The sequence below is a fragment of the Orbicella faveolata genome, unplaced genomic scaffold, assembly GCF_042242905.1.
Source record: "Orbicella faveolata isolate gen_17 unplaced genomic scaffold, um_ofav_v1 contig_24, whole genome shotgun sequence".
NCBI classification, from domain to species: domain Eukaryota; kingdom Metazoa; phylum Cnidaria; class Anthozoa; order Scleractinia; family Merulinidae; genus Orbicella; species Orbicella faveolata.
The window spans coordinates 19,842,770-19,866,363 of record NW_028301552.1 but is presented as its reverse complement, the minus strand read 5'-3'; the positions used below and the strand labels follow the sequence as shown (position 1 = coordinate 19,866,363).

The 23,594-nt window shown below is 37.3% G+C and overlaps 1 protein-coding gene, 1 long non-coding RNA gene and 1 other non-coding gene across 9 annotated transcripts; 2 read left to right on the top strand and 1 right to left on the bottom strand.

Annotated features, from left to right (window-relative positions):
* Window positions 1-44: 44 nt before the first annotated feature.
* LOC149110806 (uncharacterized) lies at window positions 45-4,975 on the top strand. The gene is made up of 4 exons (XR_016207779.1): window positions 45-413; window positions 832-932; window positions 1,774-1,827; window positions 4,065-4,975. It is a non-coding gene; the product is annotated as an uncharacterized LOC149110806 (long non-coding RNA).
* Window positions 4,968-21,900, bottom strand: LOC110063126 (uncharacterized). 7 transcript variants are annotated; one of them, XM_089291268.1, is made up of 7 exons: window positions 21,080-21,900; window positions 20,359-20,402; window positions 19,707-19,795; window positions 19,470-19,599; window positions 13,672-13,724; window positions 10,005-10,105; window positions 4,968-5,710 (listed from the first exon to the last, which is right to left on the bottom strand). In XM_089291268.1, exons 2-5 carry the CDS (start codon window positions 20,387-20,389, stop codon window positions 13,714-13,716), a joined length of 261 nt encoding a protein of 86 aa, XP_089147394.1. In that variant the 5' UTR covers window positions 20,390-20,402; window positions 21,080-21,900; the 3' UTR covers window positions 4,968-5,710; window positions 10,005-10,105; window positions 13,672-13,713. The 7 variants fall into 7 exon arrangements, 3 of the variants coding, with proteins under 3 accessions (XP_089147394.1, XP_089147395.1, XP_089147393.1); XM_089291269.1 differs by lacking the exon at window positions 21,080-21,900 and having other exon boundaries at window positions 20,359-20,592; XM_089291267.1 differs by lacking the exons at window positions 20,359-20,402; window positions 21,080-21,900 and having other exon boundaries at window positions 19,707-19,928.
* Trnaa-ggc (transfer RNA alanine (anticodon GGC)) lies at window positions 7,756-7,833 on the top strand. The gene is given in 2 exon segments: window positions 7,756-7,792; window positions 7,798-7,833. It is a non-coding gene; the product is annotated as a tRNA-Thr (tRNA).
* Window positions 21,901-23,594: the final 1,694 nt, after the last annotated feature.

Here is a 23,594-nt window from a genome sequence, read left to right as displayed (position 1 = left end):
CAATAATAAAAAGATAACTTACTAAGAACTCTAACAAACTGGCGGGAAACCGATCAATGCTGCAAATTTACATTTCAAATTAGCTCAAACTATTTCCAAAAGCGCACGCTGGCTTTGATAATTTATTCATCACAAGGTCAGTTTGCCATCACGTTCCTGGAGTTCGTGCTCCGTTTATGCTGCGAAACATAGAGAGTTTTGCCCTGCAAAGGTTATAAAAAAAGAAAGTTACGATGTAATTAGAGACAAATACGCTTCCTAAACAAGAGGCGATATTTTGGACCGAAACAGCGACATGTTCAACCTGTACCGATGATTTAGTGCACACAGAAACTGCACGTGTTTAATCCTGGAGGTTCAATCCGACTTGTTCCGTTCTTCTGCTGTGAAGTCTTCCGGTGGAATACTTTCGGGTTGGTGGCAACTTTTATCACCACTATCATGATCGTATAAGTTTGAACATTAGTTTTGTCAAGACTTTTTTCTATCTTTACCTTGAATATGGGCATAATCTTTTTTGTGTTTATACTAAAAGTTACAAGCACTCGATCACTGAAACGCTTGCGGGACATTTCATTTTCCTCGAGGTGAACATGATCTACGTGTCGTTTTACGACTAACTCTGGGCAACGTAAAATTTAAAGTCGAGGTCTACAGTGGGTATTTTGAACTCCTCCAACAAGTTCGCAGCCCCTATTATTTGAACCATAAATTCTAAACTCGCGAGTGAACAATCAGTGTTTGATACCAGATATAATTTCCGTGCTCTTTATTTTGAGGCTCACCGTGTTTTAAGTTTTATTTATATTTCGATGTATTTTTGCACTTTAGGCCTGCTATGCAAGAGGATCGAAAGAAATGGCTGCATTGTCACAACTACTTATTTCTGATTGGTCTTCACTTGCTGCCTTGACCAAAGACGTGTCGAACAGGTAAGCATAGTTGTGTAGTTAGTTCAACTGTGTTTGTTTGTCGTGGTTTTAAAACTTTTGTTTGTCAGTGTTATTTTTGTTGTCTATAATAACAAATAGGGCACCACTGATTTTAGTCATTAGGCTTATTTTCCATTTCTTTTTTTCCCTTTTCAAGACAAAACAGAGTTTGCAAAGAAACCTCCAATTGTCACTTGATAACTCAACATCGCGCTTGAGAAGCAGGGCTTTTGATGTTATTTTATTTTAAGAAACGTCTTTGTTTGTACATGTCAAAGTATGGCTAGGTAACACTTTTATAAGAATGCATGCTGACGTAAACAAGAATCAACTCACACTACAACTTCACGTGAAACATGACAGTCTGTGAAACATGACAGCCACGTGAAACACGATAGCCTGTTTACGACGAAAGCATTTTCTCCTTGGTTAGATGGCTTCCCTCAATACAGATTCTTCCCCCTTCCCCCCTGCCCCCGGCGAGAAAGCTTTTTACTCATTTCAATATAAATAGCAGCGAACTGTTTACACAAGAAGTAAGGTTGGTTCGAGGGGAGGGGTTCCCTGGTTGTAGGGGTCACACGCTTGAAGGCAGGGTGATCTTTGGAAGGCATGCCAACTACCTCCATGTAACCATACTCTCCTGATTTTTGCTTCACCTACCAGGGACAAACTGGGATACGTAGAAAATATGCGAGACTGGGGTACAGGGGCAATTCTTTTGTCTCTTTTCGATATTATTGCTCCGTAAAAGATGCTAACTACGTTATTAAACAACAGAACTATCCAGCAGCGACTATCCAGCAGCAATTTTTTATTGACTTGTTTTATTCTTCTGTAGTTCCACAATGCATACCAGTATCAATGCTGATCCATTATCATCATCGTCTTCACGGTAAGTTTACAAACTTTTTTTACATCAACCTTATTATCTCGATTAAGCATTCCTCTCTATACAAGAAATTTTTGGTGAGAACCTGGGGTAAATTTGCAAGATCAATAGGGAGTGGTAACTCCTTTTTTCACATTAAAATCATCGATAACCCTGAATGGTTTCGAGATTGTCGTGATCATAGGTTAGCTCAGTGTTAACTCAACGATTTAAAGAACCCGAAAGAGTGTCATATTTTTCTTCAGGGAACATAGATTTGTTCAGGCGTGAGAGGCGATGCACATTTTACGTTCGGAAGGCCCAAGAAAGAAAAACTTCTTTTCTCTTTGTAACTTACAATATTTGATTTACGCCTTTCAAAAATACTATGAAGTGTGCAGATAAATCAAAAACCAAAGATGCAAAATCCATGCGACTTGGCCAGAATTTTTGAGGCAAAAAAATTATTCAACTCATTTTATTTATTTTACTAGGAACCTATTTGAACGCTGATCCTGCAAAATCTCACGAGGCAGCAAAACGCATTGGAGGAGAGATGATTGGATTTGTAATGAGCTTGTCAGTTTTTGACATCGTGTTTTCAAAAGTAGCTGGCTGCCAACCGGAGCCATCCTTTTCCTTCACACTGCTAAACAAGAACTACTGAAAAGGCGTTTCAATTGCTAAAGATTTGCCGAAAGAAAAAACAAACTGCAAGGTTTTTGTAGAACGCAGTACGCCAAATGCACTGTTTGCTCGTGGTTAGTTTCACTCAGGTTTGCTCTCGGTGAGCAGTTAGTTATTGGAAAGGACAGCATTATATTGTATTTGGCTTACTCGCCAGAAAGAGTTTTAATTTTGCATTTCGCATTTCAATGGTGTGAGTGATGTAGGTACAATCTCTTTTTTATAGTGCAACTTTCGCTCATTTAAGGCTACTTTTCTCAATTAACTCATCGTTACTTATTACCATTCAACATGAAAAAAAGTTTTAGACCATAGCAAACTTGAAACTATTTTCCCGCATACTCGAATTGACACGGACAGAGCTTTAGTATGTACGCGGCAAGTTAAAATTACTGATCACTGATTACTGATGATTAGAATTTTGAGGAACTTACAGGACATGGTGTTTATTTTATCAAAAGAGCAATTTCAACTTCTACTGAGCTTTGACATTTTATGAGCAAAATTTGTTACGAGCAATGGTATGATCGGAATGTAAACAAATCTTTAGCAAAAGAAAGGGGATTCCCAGGGAAGACCAGCCAGACGGCTCATTAACTAATAGTGAACGTGATAAAAAGCTGAATATTAGTCGTCAATGAATAATAAAAGTTTCGCAGGTTTTCTTTCCTATATTGTTTTTTAACTCAACGAAGTAATGAAAATAGTTTGTTGAAATATTTTGGTTTAAAAGAAATATGCAAAATGCTAAAGAATGTAGAATTTTGACGCAATATTATGATAATTAGCATGCGTGTTTATGTGGCAGAAACCCGCCAAATTTAAACTCACAGAAAAGTTCAGAAATTTTAACGAGGACAGGGAAGGAAAGTTGAAAGAAAAGCGTTAAGGGTTTATGTTGACAGTGGATATAGAATTTGCAAAAATACAATAACTTTACAAAGGTCCTGTTTTTACGTGCTAGACTAAAATTCAAATTAGGTGTCGAAGTTGATTTTAATTAATTTTGTTTTTCAAAAAGTTTTCACCAACGACGGACAACATTAAGTCATGTGTAGAGTCTTTAGCTCTTCGCTTGCGGTAATTTTATTTGAGGCTTTTAAAGTTATTTTCAGTTTTTTTTTTCAATTTATTTTTTCGTCTTTTTTGTTTTGAATTTCATTCGTTTCGCGCGTGATAGAGATGGGTGCACAATCGCGAAACCCTCGTTTGATTTCCAAATTATCTTGCTTTTTAGTTAACTTGTCTGTAATATCATCAACATCTCACTTCTCCTGGCAATATCAATACATCAGTCAATTTACCAGTGCGGAGAATAACGAAGCTTATTTAACTAATGCAACAAAGAAGTAACAGTGTTGTTATCACACAACTTCCCTGCCTCCACGGAAAGCCCAAACTTCAGTTTGAAAGTTAATCACGAAAGTACCACAGATAGTAAATCAATTTCACATATAATTTCTGACAATCAATACAGAGACAAAGCAAATTGTCGCATGCTTTGCTACAGCTTCTTCAATTGTAAACAAGTCGAATTTCCTCTGATTTTAACACGCACGTTTACTCTCTTTCAGCGTGAATACTGATTGCTGAATGGTGTGGATCACAATCTAAGAGAGGGAAGACAAGAAGTCTTTACGAACTCAACTCGGCAGGACAGGGCAAGATAGTCAGAGATTAATACTAGAGGTAGTAACTGTAATTTAATGGCGGCTGGTAACAATCATTCCGCCTTTGAGACTCCTCGTCAAACGGCAAAATTCAATCATCAGCAGTTTTCGCAAAACCATTGAACAAATTGAACTATCGAGGGCCCAGATATCAAAAGTAAACAAGAACCAGGATTAGTTTTCATGTGGAACTAAGTGTCTAGAACCTTGCAAAATCATTAACAAGTGCTTTAATCTAAATTTTGCAAACTCTGCAAATTAGCAAGCTTTTCGAAAGGAAAATACAAATGCTACTCCTTGAGCAAGGGAGGTCAAGTTTCAATGAAAAGATTTGATAAATCTTGAGCGTTTTAGAGAAAGTTTCCCATGAATCAAACAATTTTTTATTTCTTAAATTAATCAAGAAACTCTTACAACTTGCGTAATAGACCTTGCAATCAAAGCATGCAAAGCCGGTTTTGTTGACATAGTTTATTACGCTGTTTTTTTGACAGCAGTAATTGTCTTTATGATCTTCTTTTTTGCTCCAAGTTTTGCATTCACGACTTATTCATTTGTCTTAGTTGGAATTTCTAATTTGAAAAATTAGGTTTTAAAATACCAGTACTCATCGAAATGTTTTTCACATTTCGTCTTAGTTTTTTTTGTATTGATTAATCAAGAAAGTAGTTGTGATATCCATACTTAGTAATTTTAAGTGTTCTGTGATCACTTGTACCTCGCCCATTGCAAATAACTTTACTTATCATCGAAAGTGTTGTAATTAGTGATGGATATTGAATAAACAATAGAAACTTTTACAACTACTATTGTTTCTTTTGTTTATTGTCTTTCATTGCATGCCAATAAGTAAAAAAAATTTTGCGCTTTTAAAAGGGGCCTGGAAACTAGTCGGAATGTAGGCTATCTCTTTTACTATTCTTTGACTATGTAGGGTTGCCAAAAAGAAAAAAAATTCTGCGATTTTGAACAGAGTCTAGCCAGAAAACAAACATATCCTTTGAATTTTGATGGGACAAATCCGTTGCACAAGGCAAGATTTTTCCCGCCAAAAGACTTAGAATATTTTTGACTCAAAACCAGACACCATTCAAAAGCACAGACTTTTTTTCCTATGGACACTTTTCCCGCTAAAAGACTTAGATTTTTTGTCGACTTTGTTTTGGTTTCTTTTAAGAGCGCAGTATTTTAACAGAGAAAACTTTTCCCCCTAAAAGACACAGTATATTTTTGACTCAAAACCAGACACCATTCAAATGCACACACTTTCTTTCCTGAGGACAATTTTCCCGCCAAAAGACTTAGCTGTTTTCCGACTTTGTTTTGGTCCCCTTTAAGAGCGCAATCACCAAAAAATAATATCACGTAAAAGACTTACTAGTTTCTTTTTCCGGTCGCTTTAAAAGCGCAACTTTTTAATCCCAAGACAACTTTCGCGCCAATGGACTTAAATGATTTTATTTTTTTTGCTTGTAAAGAGCAAATTTTTATTTAAAGACACTTTTCCTGTTTTTTCCTCCTTTCTTGAGCTCCTCACGTTTTATTTCAACCTGAAAGAAAAAAGGTCAAAAGACATCTTAATGGTACAAGCTTCAGAGTGATTTGTACAGCTACAATAGACCGATTTCGATATATTAAAATTCAGCCTAACACAATAGACCTCAGCACGAGGCTCCGGGGAATAAACCACACAAACTCTGTAGTTATTCCCCAGAGCCTCTTACTGAGGTCTAAAGTTTTAGGCTGAATTTTGATATATCGAAATTGGTCTATTCGAGTTCTGTTTCTATTTGCATCTAGCCATATGCTATTCAGTCCCAAGGTTAAAATATCAATTCTCCTAACGCGTTTCATACATTCCTTTGATGAAAGTTGTATATCAAGACAATACAAGTATATTCTCTAAGATCATGCTTGTCCTTTATATAAGGACTGGCCGCTATGTACACCACTTTGATCAATCTCTGCAAGTTGCCTTACTTTTCCTTTCACAATTATTGTTCTGACAACTTGGTGATAAATGAAGACAATGTCTTTAAAAGAATCATTCATATACACTTGTACTAGTTGCCATTGTTACGTTAGCTTCATGAAACTGGCGACAGATAACCCCTTGATTAAAGATTTTTCTCCAAATGTATACTTTGTTGTTTGTAATCTGTGTGAAGTCTTTCCTTTCTTTTTTAGTGTATTTAATAACCTAACATTTGACATTTCTGGTACATTAGTAAACTGACTGTCCCTTTATTGTTTAAAAGGTGCTAGTTGAAATCTAAACTCGCGTGTAACTACCTGACAGCAGAGAATCCAACATTCTTGAAAAATAATCACGACTATTAGAATGCCCTTTTATCAGTAATAAACAAGAGAGAGTCATTTTTACATGCAGGTTATTTTCAACAGTCTTATGTCAAAAGCATAAAAACTGATCAAATTATTTTGAGCAGAAAATATAGAACAGTTGTTTTCATTCCCTCTAAGAATGGTGCCTACTATATACAAAGGTCTTTTGCCTGAAATAGAGCTATGAGAAAAAAAAAATGAAAAAGTAGAACTAGTGGAAATAGAAGATTCCAACAAGGGCTATAAGCCTATGGGATCGGAATCCCAGAAGAAAAGTGAAAAAAAACAAAAGTGGGGAACAAAAATGCTGACATCAACATTGTTTCTAAAAAGAAGAACAAAAATTTTTCTTCACAGATTTCCTTAGAATTCGCCTTTATGTACACAAAAGCAATAATGTTTATGAAAATCTTTAAAATGTATAGCAAGTGGTGACACAAAACCACCTTTCCTATGTAACTTTTAATAACAAAAAATAATCGTAACAACAGCAACATTAATCTCTCTCTGTTTAGCAAAAAATACAGTCTACAAAGCTCTTGCACACAAGTTAATCACATGTTCAATAGGCTTAAAAGTTGAACTAGTTGGTTTCATCTTTTTGAAATCGTTCTTATAGTCTGTTACATTTTTTCTGTCACCTACCCAATAAATCAAAGACTTGCATCTCGCAATAATTGTGCAATTATTATTTATAAGCGCATGCACCATGCTATCTTCATGTAGAAGCTTACAGTTTCATTTCAGTTTAAATATATTCTAAGGATTAAGTAGCTACATGTAGTTCTTCAGCAGTTGGTGGTTAGTGTAGTATGAATGAACCCCATAACAAGAACTAGAGTCAAAGACATTGTGCATATGCACAGGCATTATAGACTGCTAGGTTACATGTTAGCTTTGGGTTGCCTGTGCTTGTGAACCTGCTATTGCAGTCAGCAGTACAGTTATATACAGTGTAATATGAGTGAATATATGAAAGGTCATATATTTGAACTGCAGAGAAAGATATGAAGGCATGATTGATTATTGCAGTTATACACACAACTTAAGCAGTTGTGAAATTAAAGCCTGAAAAAAATTCAGGCTTTGATTTCAAAATTGGTTAAGTTATGTGTATAACTGCGATGATCAATCATGCCTTCATATCTTTCTCCGCAGTTCAAATATATGACCTTTCATATACCGATATTCACTTGTATTCTTCACCATCTACGGGTATATTACGAACTCACAATGTGATCGGCTCCCAGATGGCTTGATAGCTCAGTTGGTAGAGCACTGCACTCGTCTGGTATTGCAGAGGTCATGGGTTTGAATCCCGTTCAGGGCTGACTTTTTTTCAGGCTTTAATTTACAACTGCTTAAGTTGTGTGTATAACTGCAATGATCCATCATGCCTTCATACATTGTACAGTTATGTAATGCGTAAATTATGTATACTTTGTTAATAATTCATTGCACTTGGCTGCCTTGTATTCTTGTACTGTACATTGGCATGAAATTAGCTGATTACAGCCTCAGGTTTAGCAGGCAATTGTTTTCTTCACTTCACAACAGTTTGCAATATGCCAGCTGCTATCCTGGTGTTCCTGGTTTTAGCACATTTTCATTAAACTTGATTTGGTCACAGAAGGAAAATGTTTTCTGATATTTTAGTAGTACACTTGGTAGCTTAGTTGATTCCACTAGTTTCAACCCTAGCACATGTGTGGCATGTAATGCATGCCTTGTGTGATGCGCAGAACATGTGGGCACTAACATAAGTAGGCACTGTCCTTAAAAACATTCAAGCTTTTGTAACCAGCTGTTTGTTAAAATAATAACCTTTGTATGCATTTATTAAGATTCTCCATTTCTGACTGACAGCATTAACTCTAGAAGCGCCATACAGATCTATTCAAAATTACAAAATTATCTTGAAGAGAATGCAAAAGGCCATCTACAACTGGTTTTTTTTATCAACTTCCAACCGTTTTAAAATTCTTCTCAGTAATGAGAGCCATACAGCTCTATCAAAACATGTGTACCAGTTCTGAGAATTTGATGGTGGATCAAGACAATACACTGTATCCATTAACTGATGATTTTCTAATTTTATTCTTGTCACCTACTTGCTTGATAATATATTGCTATTGTAACAAAAAATTTGGTTTTGATCAGTCCTGGGTTAACCAGGGATAGGGAAAGGGCCTGTGAGCTGACTTCAATGGTGTTAATAGCTCTTTTAATATCAATAAATAAAGTAAAAGCTGCCAAACATTGCGACTTAATCTGAAATTTATCTGAACAATTTGGTATGCCAGACATCTCAAAATACTTCAGTTACAGCATAGGTTAAATGTTATATTGTTGCAAACAGTGGTCATTAAATTATAAAATTTTATTTGATTGTTCTCTCCTGTGAGTTGGCTCATTGTCTGGGGCTTGGGTCTGACATGAGAGATATTTTCTAATGACAAATTTAGGAAACCTATCACATCATTTCCTTTCTTAGCTTTTCCTCTGGTATGACTACAATAAATTATACTTAATTGATATTGAAAATAAACAGCTAAACAGCTGTATGACAGCTCTCTCCAGAACTAGTTACAGGTTTCAAAAAATGATTAGGAAGGCAATTTTACATTCAAAGTGTAGCTCTTTCATTTAAAAATACCACATGAAAAATTTTTCTTAGTACACTGACTCTACTTTAGTCCTATTCCAACTTGAGTAAGATTAAAGAAATACTAGTTTATTAAAATTGATCCTGTACGAAACTAACATTGTGTCATCATGGTTGCTATGGTAAAATACTGGTGCTGATGAAGCAAAGCTATTTTCAATTCACAAAAACCCAAGGCTCCCTTACGATGTACATGAAAAGTTTGGTTATGAAAAGCTATTCAGCTAGTCTGATTGGCATGACTGGTCATCATTCAAGAAAATAACTAAGTCCAAACTTTTCTTGAAGCTGTAACTGACTTGGCAATGACCACCTGACTTTGCTTTGAAACAACACAAATCTGCCCATCCCAACCTTACATTTCCCCCATTGGATGAAAAAGGAGTTCAAAAGTGCTTTTTAACGCTTAATGTGCTGTGCACTGTTGAGACATCCAGGATAATGTTGTTTTGTGCTATTGTGTAAACAAAACCATAATAATTCTTGTTGCAAATTATTAGATTCAGATGAGCTCAAGTTTAGGGAGTGAGAGATGAGCACAAAGAAATCAAGGATAAGCATTATGTTAACTTTATAGAAATAATAGAAATTCTAGATGTCACCCGTAGTGAATCTACTGAGCTTGAAATATCAGTAAAACTGCCTTATTGACAACCTTTTTAATACTTCTGAAAAAACGTCCATGATCAAGTGAGCAAAAGCAATCTATCAACCAATTATAAATTAAGGCAGTGTAGCCAATTGTATCACATGTGTGCCAGTATGCAGCCAGCCACAGAGTACTGCTAACAAAGAATACAGTCATGTCTATTGCTAACAAGGAAAACTGAACTCACCAAGCTATGATGCATAGAGTTTCTGTTCCATTCCTGCTTTTGTGACTTGTACCATCGATATAGTAATCTTCAGTAACATCAACCAAAAAAATGCAGAAGCTCTTGAGAAAAACAAATAAAATAATTTGATAAATGCTCTTTTGCCTAGTATCAGAACAAAATTAAATCTGTACAACACCAGATTTACGCAGAAATGATTCCCAGACCAGAAATGATCACCAAAATGAACCACAAATGATCCTGAACTGAAAATGATACCCAAATTGTGGCCCACAAATGATCCCACAGAAAAAAAAAATAGGAATACAGACATGGAGTTTTTGTAAGCAATAAATAGTTGGCTACTAGATCTTGAGGAAGTGAGTGCTATCCACCTCCCAGCTTGCTAGGGTCATGAGCAAAATAGTTTCTTGGAGCTACTGCAAGCAAAGACGAAATTTCAGCAGTCTATGCACCTGTCCCTACTATTATTTCCCCGACTTGTTTTAAAATAATTCATCAGTTGAAAACAAAGAAAATCACCACTGTTATGGAGGTTTGGATACCCGGTCTTAATTAGCATAGATTTTGACGATTTTGCTTCTCCATTTGCTCCTTAGTTTTTGTTTTGATTGAGAAGATATATCAAACACTCAAGACAGAATTTCCTCCGCTATCCAAACACCTCAAATTTTGTCAAAAATACTCCGCTGCGTGTTGTATTTTCACATCTCTTCCTGATGAAACACTGTTTCTCGTGTTTAATATATTACATGACCTAACCAGTCAACTCCATCTCAGGGAATAATTATATATTAAGCAAATTATCAATGAACCTCACTTCTAAATTGTTTTCATCCAACTGCGAGAATTATGTGAGAGCTCTCAAGTTGATTTGTCGCCAAAGAGTGAGATTTTTGACAGCATAGCCATCCATCGGTTGTGATGCTGCAGGTATCACCTTTCTAGGAAATTTTGAAAAATTGAAGTAGCTAAGATGTGTTTTCTTTCATTGTGAGCAGCTCTGCACAAAACGTCCTACTACTGGAAAGTGTTCAAAGCGAGCACAAAGCAAACAAGTAGTAAATTATATGATAGTTTCAGCATGAGAGCGCAAGATTGAATTCATTTGTGTGAGTCTCGTGCACAATGCGTGAGACTTGAGAGCTCTGCTTACAATGATTGATGACCTTTTGAGCATTTTTGGTATGCCACAATTGATATATTATTGGCCAACATCCCTTTGCAATTGTGTTCTACTAGTTCTACTAGACTGAGCATTATGCTTTTCAGGGACAAAAAAAAGGAAGGAAAAGAAAATGAAGAAACGCCTGACACCAAGGCTTTGATAAAACACTCTCACCAAGCTACATTGCATACTTGATTAAAAACTAAATAAGATTCTCTTTTCCAATTTCATCACTCCCATGCACATAAAGAGGAGTGATTTTCTCTTTACTATGCCTTGAAAGAGCTCAGGAGCACTTTCCTGAAATTGTTCTTGTTCATAAAGAAGCAAAAACACTATGAAATGCTTCCAACTTCTCATGTTTCTTTTAATACAACACTTTGGACTTGCTGGTCTTAATTTCCAGTGACGTAAGAGTCTTTCATGTGTTATCCAATCAGTGCAATGACTGGATTTTGGACATCATTATGGAATTGTGTCCATTGAAACACATTGATTGAACATGTAAATTAGCTTCCAAAAAAGTTAACAGGGCATGCATAACTAGATGCAGAGATGCTGAGAGATGTCAATCATTAAAATCTCAAGTGTATATCAATATCAAAACCCTTGTTCCTGAAATTTGCTTGCGAAGCCTCAAACTATTCATCGTGTAATGATAGACATGATTAGCAAGGCCATCTTGATTTAACTGCTATTGTTGAGAGGTACATCATTTAAATTTAATAAACACAAGAGCTTTGTGTAAACAAGTCGATAATAATGTTGTCAATCAGACCGAATGAATAAACTTTTCAATTTGCCTAGAGATATTGGCAAACATATTGATTGGTTCAAACGTACATACCGGTATGATATCGCCATATTAACAAACAACAGAAAGCTGTGAACAAATGTGGACCTAACTTCTTTCTTCAAAAATAGTCAATACAAAATACCAGAAAAAAACTTTAGTCGCCTTAGTCCTCCTGTGAGATCCAGTTATTTACTGGACAGCGCGATAAAAACTGACAAACGCAGTGCTTGGAGCTACTTGGCAAAACGGCACCAGCAAACCAAAGTGATTGCTGTTTTCCCTCACAGTGGAATTTTTTAAGTGATGGCCATCGCAGAAAAAATCCATCGCTCTCCCTTTACTCTTTATGTGAACATCAAAATCAAAAGAGCTTTTTTAAACTTCTCTTAGGACAGAGTATATTTCCACAAGGTTTGGGTTTATTTGCACGAGGTGGTCACTTATTGTGTCTTTTGTAGTGAGATATCTTTTTCGCACAGTTTTGCATAAGTGATCTTTGTTTCCTTCACAGCTAACATTGATCGAAAATAAGAACATTTTTACACTTTTTCACAATACTAATTGCTCCTATTGTCTTGAACGGAATGAGAGGGAGAATTATTTAACTCCTTTTGGGAGTTCTGGTTTTGAAGTCAAAGGGAACCGAAAATGGCGGCAAAGCTTTATGGACATGCAAAGCATCTTGGGTACCCTACTTTTTTTGTGCCGATGTGTTTCAATGGGCACAATTCCGTAATGGAAACACAAGTCAGTCAATGCCTATGTGTCAGGCCTTCCTCCATTTCTCTTCTCCTCCCCTAAGGAAGGCCTGGTGATACTCAGGCAGATTGTTCTAAGGAGTCCAATTCTTCTTGTTTTTCTGAGGATAAATTTCTTCCTTGCATTTGGCAGGGCTTGAAATTAAAAAAGAATATATGAAGTTGCAATGTTATGACCTCTTCTGAAAGGTAGTTGCAAGTTTGAAAATGTTAGTCCCAAACAAACAGAATTTAATTATGAAATCAGATTTAATATTTAAAATGTAGACTTGCAAACGATTTTTAAGGCTCCACTTTAATTTTGTCAAGAGCTTTTATGCCATCTAGCATCATTTGCTGTCCAAATCTGGGATCATTTTGCAGTTTGAGATCACTCCATGTAATTTTGCCCTCCAATTTGGAAGTTATTAATTTTCTGCTCTGAGATCATTTCCAGTTGGGGATCTTTTCTGGTGCCAATTTTTGGAGATATCTGGAATGTTTACCACCAAATATAAATTATTATTGTGCTTCAAATATGGTTTAAAGTTTGCACGCCAACCAAAACGGTCCACATTGCCTACTATATTATGCTCCTATAGCATGAAGAAAAAATAATATTACCCCCCCCCCCCCCTCACCCCTGGATGGGAGACTCTTACATCGTCTATCACAGGTTACGCCCCAAGTGAGTACTCTGTCTGGCTGCCCCCACAATTTGCCGGTACACAAATATACTTTTGGTTGGACAGAGGCGCTGTGAGCACAAAAATGCCTTTATCGTTCACTTTGCAAGAACAGTGTACAACGTGATCAAATTGGCCCGAAGTATCTTTCTTTCAGCCCACCCATTTTAGAGAACTGCTTAGCAAGTTGATCTCTCATGGTTTAATACTTTGGAACGTTGGATCCTCAGTTCTGAGCGATGCATAACACTGATTAAAGAAAAAGCACATCACAACTTACCTATGTGCTATGGTGAGTGAAGTTGTTCCATTGTCAGTGAAATCACCCAGAAACTATTTAAGGAAGGAAATAAATAAATAAATAAGTACTTTTCAAAAATACATGATTTCTACTCACAAATCAAAGAGTAGAGAGGTAAAGGTCAAATAAGAAGCATTTTACAGTGATGTCATGTTTCGACGTACATCCTTACGTAGCACTGACGAAGCATGCATACTAATGGAAACTACACTACATAAATTTATGGATAAAACTCTTTATACTTAGAGGAATAAACTTTGCCCCTACCTACTTTGTCCTGAAAGTAAAAAATTTCCAATATTATTGTTGCACTGTTTGTCAAGTAGTTAAAAAGTTGCTGGGAAAATCAAAATAAATAAACAAACATTTTATCAATAAATCACATAAATATGGATCGTACTGGCAAAGAAATTAATTCCATGCCTAAATTTGGGGAATGGTCCAGATTATGCTTGATGATGAAACACTGAATCATAATTTACATATCAACCCATTGACTCCCATGCCGCCCGTAACCGGCCGTGACAAGCCTTGGACTTTGTTCCACCTCTTACCTCATCACATTTGACCAAAATTGGCATCATTTATACTCAAGTTCTGCAGGAGGAAAAGCTATTATATGGCTAGCTCCGTGAGCAGGCAAGATGAATCAAATCCTGCGCTGTGATTGGCTACCCGAGCAGGCAACATGGAGCTATCTTGCCCACTCTGGACTTCCCGCTGTGTCCCGCAAGAAAAATTTCCCCAAAAGCCATATAATAAATCCTTTATTGACCAAGCTTGTTCAGTCAAAATGACTGGATATTGGCCTCGTTCTTTTTTTGCAAGTTTATGGACCTTGACTCCATCTCGGTCCATAAACACGCAAAAAAAGAACTTGGCCAATGTCCAGCCATCTTGTCCTCACACTTGGTCAATAACCCACACATATTTCCAGTGATTACCAGATAAGAGTGATCGGCTCAATGGAGCCTGAAATATACAAGAAAATGCTCAGACATTTGGGTGAAAAACTCAGAGCAAAATTTCCTGGGACTACATGTGGCTACTTCAAACGAAAAGCCTAAAGACATAGGTCACTTTCTCATCGCAGAATTGATTTTTGCACAATCAAAAATGTCATAAAACGCGATGCTAGTGGAAGGAAAGGCATGCTGTCATGTTGCAAATCAGCAGGTATATTTTGCAGGTTACAGGTTGCAGATTGCAGGCCAAAGCGATGGAAGGAGAGTATATTTCTATGATTTTAAATAAGCCTGCAATGAATTATTGTTTTTGAAGAAACATCTGAAATATCATCTGAAATATCTGCTGAATTTGGTTTCTTGCCTGTGAGTACCAAAATAAAAGCACACACATTTCTTTCTTTATTTGCTTCATTTGTGATGGCAATCTTCTGTTGTTGAGGGAAGACCCAAGCCAAATCTGGAATCAATGGAAACATCTGTGGAGCAGCCATCCACATGGCTTTGAAGAGATTTCACTGGTCTCAGCGTGTCGATCGATAAATACTTATAGCGGATCGATCATGTTTTCACTACGTGAAAGAGGTGAACTAGTATATAGGTGATGAGTATATAGGTTATTAATTATTCTTAGTGCCAGCGGTTTTCCAGTTATAATTAAATTTCAACCTACCACCATCAACCTGCAAAATATACCTGCTGGTTGCAAATGCCTTTTTGAGTAGATTGGAGCTAATTTGGCCCATATTCAGCCTGAAAATCTCCAAAATCTCAAAATATGCGTTTTTGGCAAAAAGCTCCAGGAGTTAGTGGGTTAAGTAACAAAATATAAGCTTATGTTTTGATTCATATACCAGGAATTAACAAATTAACGTCAGTTTTTCATGCATCTGTCATGAATTTTGTCATAACATTGTCAAAGTAGCTGTGGATCTACTTTGACAATGTTATGACGAAATTCATTGTCAATAACAGACCAGATGCATGAAAATCTAACGTCAATTTGTTTGTTACAATAAATTGCAAATTCATGTGTCTGTCCGCTTATTGACAATGAAAATAGCCAATGAGCAAGCAAGAATTTCTGCAGTTATGGAAGGATAAAAGCACGATTCACAATTATTTCGTTCTCAGCAACTGTAATCAGTTATTTCAGCTTAAAATGAAGCTTAAATTTAAAAGCTTGCTGATTCAAAAACGCCCAGTTCATAAATATTCACAGCTCTTCACGAGGCGATTAGTCCAACATGGCTGCTCAAATGTTTTTATAAATTCAGTATAGCCACCTGCATCTTATATATGTTTGAGAGTCCAAAACGTTTCTTAAACCCATAAAGAACTATACACAACCGTCAAAATAAGACAGATATAACTTTTGCAGTCCATTACCTTGTAAAGAAGCGAACCACGGACATCAGCATGGCTAATTCAATTTTCTTGGTGTGCTTAAATTCTCAGCTTAAATCCATCTTGTTGACAACATTTGACTTAAACTGCGAAGCATTCTGTTTCTGACCATCATGTACCTCGCATGTTAGTGCAAATTTCCAGTTCCGTATTCAGCAGTTCGAAGCGCTTTCCCATGTCATCGACCAGGCAACTCGACGCAGAAGCTGTTTCGCAAGTGGTGTTGACAAAATGCAAATTTTTCCGCTACCCTGTAGCTCACGAATGAAAAATAGGTACGCAATGCATACATGCGTTCATTGCGAGCAGTCTGGAATACTTAAGTGGAAATTAATACGGCCACTCAAATCAGTTATGTCGTATTTCCATGGTTAATATTGCATGTACTGATTAAACCTTCAATCTTTTTTAAATTATACCTGCATTTCGGGAGCTTGTTAAAGAACAGTTGTTTAGATGTGCAATAGTGATATATCTGTTAAGATGTCACTCTATTTAGACCAATCAAAAATTTGACACTACCTTGCCGTTTAATAATACGGCCACCCTGTTAAAACGGCTGTATTTTCATGGCTTGTTGGCGACTGTATTAACGGAGTTCCACTCTATATTCATATTTCTAAAACAACAATCCATTTTGATGTTTTAACTGTCTCTTGAAGTACACGCTTCAGTTTATCCTTTGTTACTAATTAGCGTTTCGTAAATACATAATTAATCGTTTACGTCGCAGGCCATAGCCATAGCCATAGTCATAGCCTCTCCAATAATATTTCCATTTTGTTAGTTTCGTTTGGGTTCGCGACTTCGTCGTTGATCAAAGATCAGCCTCTCGCTTCGCTCAAGGGCAATGATTGAGAGAAGATATTTGTACTGGACCCCGGGATGGGTAAGGGATAAAAGAAGATTTAAAAAATTTAAAAACCACAGTCTCATGGTGCAAGAGAGTTAACCTTCCTGGAGCAAGCGTAGGGTCCATATTTCAGCTATGTTTTCTCTGGACACCACTCACTTTTACACCTGTTACTATTTACTGTTACTTGTAATTTATGTGTCGTTCAATTCCACCTATCACCATCCCCCCTGGGCTACTCCCGGGACAAGTCCAGCCCTTCGTGCCCGTGGGTGGGGGATTGTTTAAGGCGGTCTTATCCTGGGGGTAGAGGGGCGGAGCAAATCAAAAAGTTGCTTCTTGTAATTGGTTTATCAAACACAATGGTAAAGCATCGCTTGCTGAACATAAAGAGATTTTTTGTAGGACCAAAACAATCTTTCTAAATTAAATTTAATTTAATTTAATCAAAGCCCATATTTGAAGGTAAGTTTATTTAAAACAAATATGAACTGGCAAAAGAGTTATACATTATTTTAGTATAAATCTACTAGCGTTCTATCACAAATGCCGTTCTCTAATTGGCTACGCTAGTCATTTTTGAGTTATTTTTTTGTAAACAAATACCTCTTAGTCGGCGCGTATAGTATGTTATGCACGGGTCAATGGATGAGTGAGTGAGTGAGTGAGTGAGTGAGTGAGTGAGTGAGTGAGTGAGTGAGAGATGTATGTATGTCACACCAATCAGATTGGATCTACTATAAACAGCCAATCAAATTTCTTGTTGTAAAGGTAAATGGTATGTGAGAAGATCTGATCCCGATACAGTTCAGAAGGGCCATATCTATTCTTCTATGAAAGAGGAGGAAGTATTGATATTTGGGCTTACTTCGACATTTTCTGTGGGTTAGGCTGAGGATTTTAGTTACGAACGAGATGAGCCTTGAGGTTTGAAACAGTTCGTTAGTAAGTAGTATGCAAATGGAGAGATATATTCATTTTTAGTTACAAAGGTAACTTGATACTTTTGTTTTTCACAAGGAGTAAATTCAATTAGAGGTAAAAAGTTAAATTGCCTGTTAGAAAATAAGATGGCATCTACATTAATCTGGAGACGTGTCAGATTACTGTAGTTTGTTCAGTCAAACATTTTATGGCTTACTATTTAGCTATCTTACCATGACAGATGTAACATCGTATGTACATCATAAATTCCCAGTTTCTTTCTTGCTGTATATCGCAACCAAAGAAAACTTGTCAAATTTACCAAATCATTACTGTAAACAGCTCCATGAATGCTCCTATCTCCGAGACTTCACACACAAAAAATAACTCTTGCACGCCTTGCGTGTCTATGTTTAACTATGGCGATGCGATGTCAAATGTACGCATTGTGGACCTGTTTTTGATTTAGAGAGAATTTGGCTGGTTTACATTTATTCTCGCTGACACTCCGTGGAGTTGATACCTGAGTTTTCTCGTTGCGTTGCAGCACATCCACATTTTCTCTCTTGAAGAGAACGTGTTAATAAGTAGAGGACAGGAGCTCAATCATTTAAGCCGTGCACGAGTTTCGATAGCCTGAAAAAACGGAAAAAAAATTCGGCGAGCGCGAAACAGAAGAATTCGGAGAGCCAAGATTTATCTCGGCCAAAGAAATCGCTTGGGTTTTCAATGTCATTTTAAACTAGCTGCTTTTTCGTGTCGCACAGAGGGTCACCAACATATCAGTTTGCGCTTTTAAAGTGTTGTGGGGCAATGACGCCTACGAAGATTTTCGTGGTTTTTTTTCCTTTTTTTGTCAGGTTTATGTGTATAGGTAAAATATAAAGTTTAACTTTGGCTTTCACTTCATACAATTCCGTCTGTTTGTCTTGCTTTAATAGTAGGTTCCTTCTTTTTTAAACACACATGATTTTAACAATTCGTATGTGGACTTTTACTACAAGTGAAGCGTAAATTTTGATACTCTATTTCATCCCTACATTTATTTTAATGGTGTTAAAAAATCAATGAAAAGGAAGTGCGGAAATGGTATCCATAATTAAACAGGAGAATTTTGAGGATCCACAGCTACTTTGACAATGTTATGACAAAATTCATGATCAATAACAGGACAGACGCATGAAAAACTAACTTTAATTTGTTAAATGGAGACTTTGGCTCTCAAACTGACTTCGAAAGAGAAAACTGAACTTGAAGTTTTGCATTTTCTTGAATTAAAACGGATGCTTCACCTCAGGTCAAAACAAAATAGCACACGCTTGAGTATTTTTGCGAGGTTTGACATAAACTTTGTCGAGAATACTTGAGAATTTAATTGCGGGTTCGCCAAAGAAACGAATGAAAGTGAGATGTTTCAAATAGTTATTACCGTGTTATAAGTAGATTTTTAGCTAGTAATTTTGGTATTTACTGCTCAAACCTTTAGCGGATTCCGTGAAAATGGTAACATTTAATATCACCTCGTTAACCATTAAACTATGTCTTCTGTTCCATGCATGGTATAGACCTATTTTTTCTCTTCGCTACAATGGCGGGAAAGACAGTCACTAACAGCTTCGAACACTCACCTTTCCTTAAAGGCAGCCGGTTTCTCAAATCTCCTTCGCAGATTCTAACTCTTCCCATCACTAATTCTTCTCTTCTTCCCTCGTCTTCTTCTGATTCAAACTCTCTTCTGCCTTCTCTCTGTCTCGCGTTCTACGAAGAAAAAGAACCGTTATCATTACAGATGTTCCATCAAAACACCTTTGGACTTTGAAAATCATAAACAAGTACGAAGCTATAGTTTTTCTACCATGTAATACCTCTTTGAATTTGAAATCGTTCTCGTCTATTTTCCCTCTTCTATGGTCGCGTTCCCGTCGGCGCGACAAGCTTCCTCTCTCTCCTCCATCTATAAACCAAAAATAGAAGAACCGATTGGTTAAGGCAGGGATTAACATGAAGATTGTATTTTGGTTAGGTATTATTGTTTTAACGCAAATATCTCGTTCACTTTTGACGAAGTCAAAAACCTCTCTGCTCATCCCACATATCTACGTTTTCGGCTGTGTGGTAAATTTTTCGGTGGTTTTAGGTGTATTTGGGATAAAAAGTTTTTCTTAAAGGATTAGTAAAATTTATGGAAATAGGAAATTTTGAAGGTTTGATGTTGTTTTAAAATTAGAAGTTGAAGTTAAAAATTGGTAATCGTACACCAAACAGTTGTACACCAACATGGGGTGCCCTTTTGAGGGGCGTTCAACTATCTGGTGGTGTTCTAAAACTTTTTTTTCCTTTTGATCCCTCTTTAGACTTCCTAAAACTTCACTTTAATTCAGGCAGACCCCCGCCTTAACTAAGCAAATTATCATTTATCAAAACGAATCGCAGTTTGTATACATGAATTGTGATCCCACGGTGAAAAGGAAGCAAACATTATAAAATAAAGACTGGCAATACCATCATTGCTCTCACCTGAATAACGGTGCATACACCTGCTTGTCATCTTTTTGTACAATCTACAATAGTCAAGAGTAGGAAAAAATAAAATATTAGTTTGAGACCATATGATGTGTCCGCAATAGGCCAAGTTTGATAAATATATAATATTCTAAAATGACTCTAAGGCTTTCAGGACAAACTTCTATATTTGCTGGTGTTTTCTCTGTATCCAAGTCTCTTTTGGGGATCGAAGGACAAAAAAAAATTAAAAAACTACAAGTTTGACCCTAAAACCTCGGAGCCATGTTAAAATATTGATATTTCGAACGTGGCCTATTCAGTAATAGTGGGAGTTGTTTCTTTTCAGCTTCGGCGCCGGCCAGGGATTTTGCTTCTGTGCGTAATGAGGTTTTCCGGGATAGTTGACTGTATTTTCCAAAAGTGTCAGTCTTTAACTCTGTCCGATGCAATGCCACATGTGCGCGTGGTAGACCTGTTTTTGATTCCAGGCAAGAATAGGGCACTTGCTACTGGACGGCATAAGATTCACATTACATTGCTGACAAACTCTGGAGTTGTGACTTATTTTTATCGTTGCATCGCTACGCACTGCTCTCTCTTAAACGAGAACGCGGTAGTAGGTAAGTGGAGGTCATGAGTAAAATGAAAACCCGTCCATGCATGGGTTTCGTATTTGTCCGCAATCACTATGTACTATAACTTCATTTTTAACTAGGTCATCTTTCGCGCTCACCCTTGTAGGAATCTTCTCTTGCTATCGCTTGTCAGCCGAGCTGTTTTTCAGCGGAATTTCACCTGAAGCCGAGAAAAGATGTCGCGTGAGTAAATTCAATTCTGACTTTTCTGTAGCTTTAGAGACTGTGGTGTCGAAGGCTTCTTACCTTTATCCCATTTCAGAAACAAACTATGCTATTTTTCCCTACCCTGGGGCTGGGGGCTTTTTATGGGCCGTTTTCGGTTTCAGTCAAGTCTTGTGGCGTTGGCCTTCGACTCAAAGCATACTTTCACATACCATGAGCGAGAGAAAGCGTCAGATACCCTGCAGGTTAACCTATTCCGGGAGAGGCGCGGTGGCCTCATGATTAGTGCGCTCGTCTCCGGATCGAGCGGTCCGGGTTCGAGCCCTAGCTGGGGACATTGTGTTGTGTTCTTGGGCAAGACACTTTACTCTCACAGTGCCTCTCTCCACCCAGGTGTATAAATGGGTACCGGCGAACTTAATGCTGGGGGTAACCCTGCGATGGACTAGCATCCCATCCAGGGGGGAGTAGAAATACTCCTAGTCGCTTCACGCTACAGAAACCGGGATAAGCTCCGGCCTGATGAGCCACTTGGCTCGTATGTAGACTTTACCTAACCTATTCCAGACCAGACCGACGACAATGCAGGCCCTAATCAGAAACTGCTTCTAACTGTATCGGTAACGATAATGTGTTTGATCATCTCAGTTCTCGTTCAATGTGTTTTGCTTATAGGTAAACGCCTAAGAAACGTTTCATTTGTGTAGCAGATTTTAACGTCAAACATTTTTCAGACTAACAATTAAGGGACAGTTCTTATTACAGAAACCGGGATAAGCTCCGGTCTGATGGGCCACTAGGCTCGTGTGCAGACTTACCTTTTTTCTAATTAGTGATATAAAAGTTTTGTCATTAAGCAAGTGTAGTGAAGCCCAAGTTTACCCCTAAAAACGGTTCCAAGCTCAGTAAAACAAACGTTCGCGTCTTCGTTAGTTTCATTGGTACTAGTTTTATTTGGTGTTATTCATTTATCCGTTATTTTACTACGTTCCCTCAATATTTCATCTTACCTTGTCTCGCGCGTTGATCAATATATCAACTCGGTGGCGTGCTTTCAGTTCAACAATACATCTAACGTCTTCATCATGTCTTCGATGTCTACAATGAGTCTTCAATACCTCATAAGATTGTATCATCGACTTTGACGGTCCTACAGCCGTTAAACTTGCTTTATCAAAAGATCTTTTCTCAGTCGAAGGAGCCCTGAACCAGTTCAGAATACGAGGAACTTGAGAATAAAAGGCAAATGATGCGTGCATTTTCGCAAGTGGAGATGTTTGCATGGTGATGGGATACCTGGGCTGAATTAATTTTGTTACCCCAGTAATTTATAAATATCGACCATAATTCGTTCCGTTATTTAATAGCGGAAAGAAAAAGAAAAAAACAAAACAAAAAGAAAGAAAGAAAGAAAGAAAAATAAAAGAACCAAGCGTGGAACTCCTGATTTCATTCATGTTTCATTGAACAAACTAGTTAAACAGTACAACGGGAAGTTGACTGCCAGCAGTCTCTCTCTTTTCTTAACGTGCGACCAATTTGTTTCCTGGGGTCCGTTTCTCGAAAGCCCTGGAAACTTTCCGGGCCCGTAAAGCCATTTTTAGTTCATCTGTATCTAAAAACAGAGAGGTGTATACGCCTGAAACTTCTTATATGAAGAAAACCTCTGTTCATATAAAGAATATGTGAATAAAACAGCTCTGTAATCATGAGGTTTGAGATTTTGCTATGGGTTTCCGGGTGCGAAAACTTTTCGGGACCTTCGAGAAACGGGGCCCTAGAGTGCCACGAGGGATCGAGCGCGAGCCGCGAGAAGCACGACCGCGGAGAAAAAGGAAAAAGAAAGTTTTTTCCCCACCACTCCCCTCTTTCTTTTCCTAATTTGCATAATCTCAGCAGAGTATTTCAGGAACAAAAACTGCCGAGGTGTAAATAGGGGGAATATTACTGTTTTAGGGAGAGCGAAATGTGCCAGAAAATTAACGTACGATATTAAGGCTACACTGCTGCAGTTAGCTTTCTCTCTTTTATCCTTCCGAACGCAAACCCGTGGTATAGGCAAAACGGGATCTGAGGGCAATCTCCCCGCACCCACTTGTCGTGTCTCTCGTACCGATCCTCGCTCTTCTTAAACGACTCGCCCAGTTCGCGTTTACTGATTTTCTAGAAAAAACGGCTTGTAAGCAGTCCAGGGAAAAATAACTTCACAACTGAAATTTCTGTCTGTTGTGATAATGCAACAACTGTCAAATTTTCTTCCTACGGGCGCCGTTTGGATTTCCGACTTGAAAGGCTCCCTCATCCGTTATAAGGTATCTTAAGTTTTTAATTAATTTTAAGCAAATATTTTTCATCTCAAACATTTGCAAAAATCTCTAGACATTACTTAGAGATAAAACACCCGACATTGGTTATAAGGAGGAGCAACTTCTTTCACGAAAGTAGTGG

Coding starts and splice junctions, on each gene's coding strand:
- LOC110063126 (XM_089291267.1), bottom strand. CDS start 19,928: ATGAGCAGAGAGGTTTTTGACTTCGTCAAAAGTGAACGAGATATTTGC. Junction 19,600..19,706: donor ACGATTTCAAATTCAAAGAG/GTATTACATGGT, acceptor TTTTCTTCGTAG/AACGCGAGACAGAGAGAAGG.